General features: G+C 68.9%; 1 protein-coding gene across 1 annotated transcript in view; it reads left to right on the forward strand.

Moving 5' to 3' along the window:
- Window positions 1–685: 685 nt before the first annotated feature.
- Window positions 686–10,688, forward strand: part of PLXNB3 (plexin B3) — a 12,688-nt gene continuing 2,685 nt past the window's right edge. The window contains exons 1-25 of the mRNA XM_007456669.1: window positions 686–1,771; window positions 2,194–2,373; window positions 2,989–3,117; window positions 3,203–3,303; window positions 3,763–3,892; window positions 4,055–4,211; window positions 4,323–4,431; window positions 4,511–4,625; window positions 4,739–4,864; window positions 4,958–5,074; window positions 5,358–5,451; window positions 5,534–5,703; window positions 5,950–6,101; window positions 6,380–6,485; window positions 7,184–7,314; window positions 7,568–7,744; window positions 7,859–8,051; window positions 8,173–8,403; window positions 8,489–8,650; window positions 8,732–8,883; window positions 9,047–9,147; window positions 9,226–9,449; window positions 9,585–9,763; window positions 10,026–10,092; window positions 10,356–10,683. Coding sequence (XP_007456731.1) covers window positions 686–1,771; window positions 2,194–2,373; window positions 2,989–3,117; window positions 3,203–3,303; window positions 3,763–3,892; window positions 4,055–4,211; window positions 4,323–4,431; window positions 4,511–4,625; window positions 4,739–4,864; window positions 4,958–5,074; window positions 5,358–5,451; window positions 5,534–5,703; window positions 5,950–6,101; window positions 6,380–6,485; window positions 7,184–7,314; window positions 7,568–7,744; window positions 7,859–8,051; window positions 8,173–8,403; window positions 8,489–8,650; window positions 8,732–8,883; window positions 9,047–9,147; window positions 9,226–9,449; window positions 9,585–9,763; window positions 10,026–10,092; window positions 10,356–10,683 — 4,717 coding nt within the window. The remainder of the gene's footprint in view (window positions 1,772–2,193; window positions 2,374–2,988; window positions 3,118–3,202; window positions 3,304–3,762; window positions 3,893–4,054; window positions 4,212–4,322; window positions 4,432–4,510; window positions 4,626–4,738; window positions 4,865–4,957; window positions 5,075–5,357; window positions 5,452–5,533; window positions 5,704–5,949; window positions 6,102–6,379; window positions 6,486–7,183; window positions 7,315–7,567; window positions 7,745–7,858; window positions 8,052–8,172; window positions 8,404–8,488; window positions 8,651–8,731; window positions 8,884–9,046; window positions 9,148–9,225; window positions 9,450–9,584; window positions 9,764–10,025; window positions 10,093–10,355; window positions 10,684–10,688) is intronic.

Below are 10,688 nucleotides of genomic sequence, written 5' to 3' on the forward strand. Positions count from 1 at the left end.
GCCTCCCCCAAGCCCCTGCACCCCGGGTTGTCTCTTGGTGCCCCCCAACTCCCCCATCCCCGCTCTGAGCACCCCCAGCTCAGTCTGGGGCCCTCCCAGCCCTCTGTTCTCTGCTTCAGCCCTGGCCACCGGCCCCTTGCTGTCTCTGGGGCAGGCAGCGGGGGTCTGGCTCTCTCCTCTCTTCCGCTGGCTTCCCAGGGCAGCTTTTCTCTCCCACCCTCGCTGGCCCTCAGGCCCTGGTCTCTGGGCTCCTGTCCCCTTTCCCCTCGCCCTCCGCCGCCCTGCACCGCCCCCGGAGAAAGGCGCTCCCCACCCTCCGCCCTGCTCTCCTTTCTGTGGTCTCTCCCCGCTCTGCCACTCAGTCCTTCTGTTGGTGTTCCTGTGGCTTTTCAGGATCTGCCCCCTTCCACAATCTAGATGCATATAGAGTAGATGAAGGAAATTCCTCGCGCATGCGTACACCCCGCCCCCATCTCCTGGGGACTCTCCGTCCGTCCCCCCCGTAGTCCAAACACTTTTTAAAATTTTGTTTTCTGTCCAGTTGGAAAGGAAATACATGATTGACTTTACTTCATCATTCACATAGTCCATGTGGAAAACATTAGGGCCGTGAACTCCCCCTCCCCTTCTGTCTCTGTCTCTCCTGGATTCTCCTTTTCCTCCTGCACCCTCGTCCTCCATTCCCATGGCCGCCCTGACTCGTGCCTTCCTGCCCGGCCTCCCCCAGGGCCCCGCGATGGCGCCCCGGCCTCCGCTGGGCGCCTGCCTGCTGCTCGTGCTGCCGCTGCTATGCCCACCACTCGCCCCGACGCGGGCACACCGATTCCCGGCGCCCAATACCACCCTCAACCGCTTGGCGCTGGCCCCAGGCCGGGGCGCGCTCTACGTGGGCGCGGTGAACCGCCTTTTCCAGCTCAGCCCCGCGCTGCGGCTCGAGTCGGTGGCCGTCACAGGCCCGGTCCTCGACAGCCCCGACTGCGTGCCCTTCCGGGAGCCAGCCGAGTGCCCGCAGGCCCGGCTCACCGACAACGCCAACCAACTGCTGCTGGTGAGCGGCCGGGCCCGGGAGCTGGTGGCCTGCGGGCAGGTGCGGCAGGGAGTGTGTGAGAAGCGGCGCCTCGAGGATGTGGCGCAGCTGCTGTACCGGGCCGAGGACCCCGGCGACGGGCAGTTCGTGGCTGCCAACGCCGCGGGCGTGGCTACGGTGGGCCTGGTGGTGCCCGGGCCAGGCCGGGACCTCCTGCTGGTGGCCAGGGGCCTGGCGGGAAAGCTGTCGGGCGGGGTGCCACCCCTGACCGTGCGCCAGCTGGCTGGGCCACAGCCCTTCTCCAGTGAGGGCCTGGGCCGCTTGGTGGTGGGCGACCTCTCCGACTACAACAACAGCTACGTGGCGGCCCTCGCTGACGCTCGCTCGGCCTACTTTGTCTTCCGCCGCCGTGGGTCCCGGGCACAGGCCGAGTACCACTCCTACGTGGCTCGGGTCTGCCTGGGGGACGCCAACCTCTACTCCTACGTGGAGGTGCCCCTCACCTGCCGGGGCCACGGCCTCATCCAGGCCGCCTCCCTCGCCCCAGGCGCCTTACTGGGGGCGTTTGCTGCCGGCCCAAGGGGGGCGCAGGCGGCCCTGTGCGCCTTTCCCCTGGCTGACCTGGACGCGACCATGGAGCGGGCCCGGCGCCTTTGCTACACCACGGGCGGCCGGGGCCCCGGCGGCACGGAGGAAGCCACCGTGGAGTACGGCGTCACATCGCGCTGCGTCACCCTGCCGCCCGTGAGTGGCTGGGCCCGGGCCTCACCCCTGCCCTCTCACCTGAGGCTTTCCGCACCGCACCGCCACCTGGCAGCGGCTCCCGCCTCTCCCGTGGCCTCGTGTTGCCCGGCCTGCCACCCCGGCCCTGTCCCTCTGTGGACCTGCAACATCTCTCTGACCAGGGCCGGGGCTGCCACACGTAGTCCTGGCCGAGGGCAGCTGGACGCTCTCATGTGACAATCGCCTGTGACCTCTGCTTTAGAGGATGTCAAGGAGGGGCCCGCTCGTCTGAGTCTCCTCGGCCAGTCTCTTCCTCTGTGCGGTGCAACCTTGAGCCCTTCTCGCCTGCTGCCTTGCCATCCTGTGCTGACTGCAGCTCTGGGCCCAGGGAAGGTAACTCGTGCCTCTTCCGGGAACTGAATCCCCCCTCTCCGCCCCTGCAGGACTCCCCCGAGTCATACCCCTGTGGCGATGAACACACCCCGAGCCCCATTGCGGGCCGCCAGCCCCTGGAGGCGGGGCCTCTGCTGCAGCTCAGAAACTCCATCAGCGCAGTCGCAGCCCTCCAGGCAGACGGACACACGATAGCATTCCTGGGGGACGACCAGGGCCAGCTGCATAAGGTAAGGGCCTGATGAAGGCGGGGCGGGCCATGGCCAGACCCCCGGTCCCAGCCTCAACGCTGCCAGGCCGGGCCCGGCCTCAGTGGTCTGACTGGATGCGCTCCTGCCCTGTGGTGGCTCACAGAAGCCCCGTGAGCCACCGTTTCCTTCCACACCTCTCGGCCTGTGTCCTGCTGGCAGGTCGGAAAGCCAGGCCACACACTGATGGCTGGCTCCCAGATGTGTGGCTTAGGATGCCTCCCAGGCGGCCCCCACTTCTCCAGCTGATAAGAGGAGACTCTTGCCTTTTCATGACCTGCTTGTCTCCCCACAACTGCCCTTCCTCCCCTGGCACCCAAGGGCCCCACTCAGGGTGGCTCTGCCCCCCTAGCTGGGTGAGGCTGAAGCGAGGAGGTGACATGGGCAGGCTGGATGCCCATGGGCCTGCCCCACCCTCCACAGCACAGCGTGGCCGCCCTGGGCTGGCAGGAAGGGGAGACAGCTCCGTGGGCCGGGATGCTCCCCGGGGAACCCCAGCCGGGACAGCACCTGCTCCGAACGGTTAGCCTGTGGCCATCTTGAGAGCGGGCCTTGGCTCGGCGGTCTGGCCCAGCCCTGCCCTTGTCATCCCCCCAGGTCTTCCTCAATGGCACCCGAGGCCAGGTGTACCACTCACAACAAGTGGGGCCCCCGGGCTCGGCCATCAGCCCCGACCTGCTGGTGGACAGCAGCGGCAGCCACCTCTACGTGCTGACTTCCCAGCAGGTGAGGACTGTCCCCGGGGTGGGGGGTGAGCACACGAGGCCCGAGGCCCTGCAGCCACCACCTCCGTACCCCGCCGCCTGTCCAGGTGGACCGCTTACCCGTGGCAGCCTGCCCCCAGTTCCCCAACTGCAGCAGCTGCCTCCAGGCCCGGGACCCCCTGTGCGGCTGGTGTGTCCTGCAGGGCAGGTGAGTGGGGTCCGCTCCCGGAGCACTTCTAGGTGGGCCAGGAGGCCGGGTCGTGTCCCCGAGGTGGGACGCGGGGCCGTCGCTGAGTCCCCCCATCCTGCCCTGCGTGCCCAACCGAGAATCTGGTGGGCATCCCCTTCCCCCCACTGCCCAACCTGTCCACTTCACCTCCCCCCAGCCCCCTCTGGGCCAGGCCTCCATCACCTCTCTCAGGTGTCCCCTGGCCCACTCCAGCTCCTCTCCAGCCCACGCTCCACACGGCGGCCTCAGGAATCCCTCACGGCAACCCTAAGCCAGGTTCACGTGCTCATGTGCTTGGCCCCTTCCTCTCTGAGCAGAGTCCCTTTCACCCCCACTGCTTGCTGCGCTCCAGCTGGGCCGTCCTCCCAAGCCCCTTGCCGCAAATCACCCAGGGAGCCTGAGTCCCACACAGGGACCCAACGGGCCCCTGCCCCACAGGTGTACCCGCAAGGGCCAATGCGGGCGGGCAGCCCAGCCCAACCAGTGGCTATGGAGCTACGAGCACGGCCGCTGCCTGCACATCCAGAGCCTGCTGCCGGCCCACCATCCCCGCCAGGAGCAGGGCCAGGTCAGATGCCTGCCGCCGCCTGCTGGGGCGGGGGCTGCCCCGTCTTCCTCCTCTCCCGCTGCCTCTGCTCCCAACCCTCCCTTGCCCTGGATCCCTCTCCCTCAGCGAGCTGGGCCCCCCAGGAAGCCCCCACCTGCTGTGCTTTCCTCGCATGCGTCGCAGGTCACCTTGTCTGTGCCCCGGCTGCCCACCCTCACCATGGACGAGTACTTCCACTGTGCCTTTGGGAACTATGACAGCTTGGCTCACGTGGAAGGGACCCACGTGGCCTGCGTCACCCCTCCCCAAGACCAGCTGCCGCATAACCCTCCAGGCACAGGTGAGGGGCCCCCGGGGCGAGGGGCAAGGGGGGAGCCGGAGGGGCAGGAGCCACATGGCCGCCCCTGCCACCACCATGCCCTCCCCTGCCACCACCATATGCCCCTCCCAGAGCATATCACCTTGCCCCTGGCCCTGATGTTCGAGGACGTGGTCGTGGCTACCACCAACTTCTCCTTCTACGACTGCAGTGCCGTGCAGGCCTTGGAGGTGGCTGCTCCGTGAGTGCCGGGCCCAGCTGCTGGGTAGGGGTGGTGACTCCCGATGGCGCCCCACCTGAGCAGCCCCCCGTCCCCCCAGGTGCAGTGCTTGTGTGGGCAGCCGCTGGAGGTGCCACTGGTGCCCCCAGAGCAGCCGCTGTGTGTATGGGGAACGCTGCCCGGAGGGCGAGAGGACCATCTACAGTGCCCAACAGGTGGGCGGGCCCAGCCTGCTGGCTTCTCTTCACCTCCGCCGTGCGCCCGCCCTACCCCGGGCCCGCCTAAGGCCCCTCGACTCCTAAAGCGCTAAGGGGTCTCCTTCCCCCAGGTGGACACCCAGGTGCGGGGCCCAGGGGCTTGTCCCAGGGTCGAGGGCCTGGTAGGCCCCCTCCTGGTGCCTGTGGGCTGGGAGAGCCGTTTGGCCCTGCGCGTGCGGAACCTTCAGCATTTCCGGGTGAGCATTCCGGTGGGTGGGGACAGCAACAGCGGGGGAGGGGCAGTGGTAGCGGCTGACAGTGTCCAGGATGCTGACAGAGCCCACCCCCAGGGCCTGCCTGCCTCCTACCACTGCTGGCTGGAGCTGCCCGGAGAACTGCAGAGGCTGCCAGCCTCCCTGGAGGAGGTGGCTGGGGACGCCGGCCTCATCCACTGCCAGGCGCAGCAGGTGGGCAGCTGCCCCATAGCCTCACCTGCCACTGGACGCCTTCTGCAGCCCTTGCTTGTCCCGGGCCCTCAGGGGCTCGCCCCCTTCAGCCTGTCGTCACTCAGGAGGCCTGCTGTGGGCAGGCCTGGGCATGCACAGGAACGTGGTGCCCACAGCCCCTGCTGGGAGATGCAGGGGCCCTGAACAATGGCACCCATTCTGGGAGGAGCAACCTGGAGGAGGCGGGCGGGGGTCAGGGGGTGTCCCGAGTTGGGTCGGGCCTGACCCCGCCCTCCACCCACAGTTCCAGCCCTCCATGGCCCAGTGGGAGCTCCCCGTGCCCATCTACGTCACCCGGGGCGAGGGCCAGAGGCTGGACAATGCCCGCACTCTTCATGGTGAGCCTGGGGGCGGCACAGCAGGCAGGGCAGGGTGTGCAGCCGGGGGAGGCGCCTCAGCGCACCACCTGACCTTCCCTAGTGACCCTGTACGACTGCGCTGTGGGCCACCCCGACTGCAGCCACTGCCAGGCAGCCAACGGGAGCCTGGGCTGCCTGTGGTGCAGCCACGACCAGCCCACCTGTCGCTACGGGCCGCTGTGCCCGCCTGGGGCTGTGGAGCTGCTGTGTCCCACACCCAGCATCGACACGGTGAGCCCCCAGCCCCCCACCATGGCCCAGCCTCTCACCTCATCCCCCATCCCCCATCCCGGTCTGCCTGGCCCCGCCCTGCCCCCCACTGTCTTAGCTTTACCAGGGTCAGCGCAGCCCTGCCCCAGGCCCCCAAACCCTAGCAGCTGTGTCCCACCTCGGTCTGGTCGGCTGGCCAGGCACCCCCCGACACCGCAAAGGAGGAGCGAGTTTCGGGCATCCCATCACCACCCTTCCCTGTTGCAGATTGAGCCCCTGACCGGCCCCCCCGAGGGCGGCTTGGCCCTCACCATCCTGGGCTCCAACCTGGGCCGGGACTTTGCCGACGTGCAGGACGCCGTGAGCGTGGCTGGCCGGCCCTGCAGCCCTGACCCCTCTCTCTACCGCATCTCTGCCCGGTGAGGCATCCTGGCAGCCGGGGGCGGAGGGACGCCCTCCCAAGGAGGCCCTCAGAGACTGGCCGCCCAGAGAGAAGGGAGGCTCGCAGCCAAGAAACGTGGGCCCGGGTCAGATGCGCCGAAGGAAGATGAGGCCGGGGGAAGGAAGCGGGGGCTGGCAGCGAGAGGAGTGGAAGGGGTGGGCTCTGGGCAGCGGCTGGCAGGCGGCCTGTGGCTCCCGATGGGCGAGGGCCCGGCCCACGGGGGTCCTGAGCAGCTATCGGGCCTTCGCTCTGCAGGATTGTGTGTGTGACATCTCCTGCCCCCAACGGCACCGTGGGCCCAATCCAAGTGGCCGTTAAGAGTCGGCCACCGGGCATCTCAACCCAGCACTTCACCTACCAGGTCAGTGCCCACCCAGGGTGGTCCCCACAGAGGGGGTAGTAGAAAGAAGGGGCAGGAGGGCAGTGACACCTACGTGAGGATTTCCAACTTGACCTAAGGTTAGTGGGAAGCGTCACCTCACGTCCAGGAGGGAAGCCACGCGATCCGAATGATCGTTCTGGCCACTGAGTGGACGGTGGGCTGTGGGCAGTGGTGGGATGGTAAGGACGCTGCCCACCGGCCGCTGTCTAGGAGGGAGGCAAGCAGCGGAAGCAGTGGGTGCAGCGGCCACCGGATGGCCAGGGGGACCACTCGGGGATGCAGAGCTGTCAGGACTTGCTGCCCACCTGGCTGCCTGCGGGCAAGGGGATGGGGGAGAGCAGGGATGCCTCCAGGTGCCAGCCTGAGCCCTCGAGACTTGCTGGGGCCAGAGAGCCCGGGCTGGGAGCAGTGGGTGCAGGGGCAGGTGCAGCACCCCAAGGAGGTGACTGGATCTTAGGGCTTAGAGTTGCGGGGAGGGGGGCTTGAGAGGTGCAAGCCGCGGCAGAGGACGAGGAGATGCAGTGAGGAGCGAGGTGGGGCAGGGCGGCTGGCAGGAGAGCTGCAGGGCTGCAGAAGCTGGGCACAGGGCTTCCGGAGGGAGAGAAGGGTCTGCCGTGGCCCAGGAGGCAGAGCTGAGAAGTGGGCCTCCACGTGCCCCAGCTTTCCCTGTCCCCCAGGACCCCGTCCTGCTGAGCCTGAGTCCCCAGTGGGGCCCCCAGGCAGGGGGCACCCAGCTCACCATCCATGGGCAGCACCTGCAGACGGGAGGCCACATCAGTGCCTTTGTGGGCAGCCAGCCCTGTCACATGTGAGTCCCTCCTCCTGGCCCCGGCTGGTCGCTGTCAGCTGGGGATACTCCCTACGGGCCCCAGCGTCCCCTTGCGTACAGTGGGGGCGATGAGCTCAGGGCTCCCCAAGGCCCCCGTGAAAGTCCCAGGTTCACGGCTGCCATGCCCACCCCAGGGGTCTCTGCCCTTGGTGAGGGAGGCAAAGCAGGCCTCTGGTGGGGAGGCCGGGCTGAGGCTAGAGCCCAAGATGCCAGACACCTCCCCACCCTGCAGAAGGGAGCCAGTGTGTCCTGAGACCATCGTGTGCCACACCACGCCCCAGGCCAGCCCAGGAGAAGCTGTGGTTCGAGTGGTCTTCGGCCATGCCCAGCGCATGCTGCTCGCCAGCCCCTTCCACTACACCGCCGACCCCCAGCTCGTGGCGGCGGAGCCCAGCGTCAGCTTCCGGGGGTGAGGACCTGATCCACCTGGGGCAACCTGTGCACCCTGCCGGGAGGCCGGACAACCAGGACTGGACTGGGCTGCCCGCCGCCCCTGGTCCTGCTGAGTGCTATCCTGGCGCAGGGGCGGGCGGCTGATCCGAGTCAGGGGCACGGGCCTGGACGTGGTAGAGCGGCCCCTGCTGTCCGTGTGGCTGGAGGCCGCGGAGGAGACGGCTGTGGCAGTGCAGCCCCGGGACCCGACCCCCAGGGGGAGCTGTCGGGCCCCCGCCGCAGCCCCCCAGGCTTGCACCCAGCTTGAGGGGGGCCTGCTGCAGGTGAGGCCCCACCAGCAGGTGACGCCGTGCCCCGCGAGGGGGTGGGGTGGCCCCCACGTCCCTGGGAGCGAGTGGGCAGCCCCAGCTCACCCTGCCTCGTCCTGGCCCCGCCGCCTCGCAGTGCTCCACCGTCTGCTCTGTCAACTCGTCCAGCCTCCTCCTGTGCCGGAGCCCTGCAGTGCCGGACGGGGCCAGCCCACAGCGCGTCTTCTTTGCCCTGGACAACGTGCATGTGGACTTCGCCCGCGCCAGTGGGGGCCAGGACTTCCTGTACCAGCCCAACCCCCGCCTGGCCCCGCTCAGCCGCGCCCGCCCCTACCGCCTCAAGCCAGGCCACATCCTGGACGTGGAGGTGAGGCCTTCTGCCGGCCGCCGCTGCGCGGGGGCTGCGGGCACCAGCTGGGTGGCTCGACTCAGGCCCCGGATCCGGCTTCCAGGGTGAGGGTCTCAACCTGGGCATCAGCAAGGAGGAGGTGCGCGTGCACATCGGCGATGACGAGTGCCTGGTGAAGACTCTCACTCTCACCCACCTGTACTGCGAGCCGCCCGCGCAGGCCCCGCGGCCCACCAACGGCTCCAGGCCCCTGCCGCAGTTTGTGGTGAGGCTGGGCCCCGGGGGCCGGGCTGGGCGGGCGGAGCGCTGCAGGCCGGCGCTCAAGAGCCCTGCGTCCCCACCGCAGGTGCAGATGGGCAACGTGCGGCTGCCGCTGGGCCCCATCCAGTACGAGGCTGAGCCCGCGCTCTCTGCCTTCCCCGCGGAGGCCCAGGCGGGCCTGGGCCTGGGCGTGGCCGTGCCGATCGCCGCCGTGCTCCTCCTGACCCTCGTGTACAGGTGAGGGGGCCGCCCTGCCATGCGCGCACCCGCGTCAACTCCCCTCCTCACCTTTGGAAAGGGTGGCCCACGGCAGGCCTCTGCGCAGGCGGCCATCTTGGCTCAGTGGCCTCGGCCCAGGCAGTTCTGGTCCAGTGGCTGACACCTGGCCCCTGGGCCGCAGGCACAAGAGCAAGCAGGCCCTGCGGGACTACCAGAAGGTTCTGGTGCAGCTGGAGAACCTGGAGATCGGCGTAGGCGACCAGTGCCGAAAGGAGTTCACAGGTAGGGAGCGGGCGGTGGGGAGGGGGTAGAGGGCGGACCTGGGCCTGAGCTCACACCTCGGTGGCTCCTGGCCTACAGACCTGATGATGGAGATGACTGACCTCAGCAGCGACCTGGAGGCCAGCGGGATCCCCTTCCTGGACTACCGCACGTACGCCGAGCGCGTCCTCTTCCCCGGGCGTGGCAGCTGCCCGCTGCAGCCCGCCCTCGAGGGGCCCGGGGAAGAGGGCTGCCGCGCACCGGTGCGCCAGGGCCTCATGCAGCTCTCCAACCTGCTCAACAGCAAGCCCTTCCTTCTTACGGTGAGGGCCGCGGGGGCGGGCGGTGGGCCTGGGCGAGGAGGCGGGCCAGGCAGCAGGCGTGGGCTCAGGCGTGGGAGGACACGTGAGGCGCAGGGCTTCCCGGGGTGAGTGCCAGCACCCCCTCCTCCCGCCTAGCTCATCCACACCCTGGAGGAGCAGCCCAGCTTCTCCCAGCGGGACCGCTGCCTCGTGGCTTCGCTGCTGTCCCTGGCACTGCACGGCAAGCTCGAGTACCTGACCGACATCATGAGGACGCTGCTCGGAGACCTGGCTACCCATTACGTGCAGAAGAACCCCAAGCTCATGTTGCGCAGGTTGGCCTTGGCCTGACCGGTCCCGGCAGCAGGGGAGCTGGCTCCGTCCAGCCTTGTCCTGGAGTGGGTGGGGCTGGGAAGCCCCGGGAGGCGGGCTGGGTCCGGAGCCGCTGGTGGGGAAGCAGATGGGCATCCTGAGCGGCGAGCCGGGCACAAAGGGTGGCCAGGCGGAGCAGCTCTGCCCTCCCGCTACCGCCTGCCTCAGCCTGGAGACAGGGTGGCCCTGCAGCAGCCCCTCTGACCCGGGGCCCGCTCCCTGCAGGACGGAGACTATGGCGGAGAAGCTGCTCACCAACTGGGTGTCCATCTGCCTCTACGCCTTCCTGAGGGTGAGGGCCCCTCTCCCCTCACGCCATTCTGGGGCTGCTGCCTCTGGCCTCACTGATCTGCGCCCCCATTCTGCCCAGGGGCCTCGGGCTCGAGGGCGGGGGGCCGGTGAGGGGAAGGCTACGTACATTTGCCCGGCTGGATGTGAAGCAGAGGCCGCTGTCGTTGCCTGCCGTCCATCTTCGCTCCGTGCAGCGGGCTGCCCCCCCTGCCCGCACCGCCCACCGGTCCCCCAGCTGACGCCAGCCCTTCCTGGTGGTTGCAGGAGGTAGCGGGTGAGCCGCTCTATGTGCTCCTGCGGGCCATCCAGTACCAGGTGGACAAGGGGCCCGTGGACGCCGTGACAGGCAAGGCAAAACGGACCCTGAACGACAGCCGCCTGCTGCGGGAGGACGTGGAATTCCGGCCCCTGACGCTGATGGTGCTGGCTGGCCCAGGGGTTGGTGGGGCTGCGGGGGGCAGCGCGGCGCAGTGCGTGCCCGCCCGGGTGCTCGACACGGACACAATCACCCAGGTCAAGGAGAAGGTGCTGGACCAAGTCTACAAGGGCACCCCTTTCTCCCAGAGGCCCTCAGTGCATGCCCTAGACCTCGGTGAG

The sequence above is a fragment of the Lipotes vexillifer genome, unplaced genomic scaffold, assembly GCF_000442215.2.
Source record: "Lipotes vexillifer unplaced genomic scaffold, Lipotes_vexillifer_v1.1 scaffold899, whole genome shotgun sequence".
NCBI classification, from domain to species: Eukaryota; Metazoa; Chordata; class Mammalia; order Artiodactyla; family Lipotidae; genus Lipotes; species Lipotes vexillifer.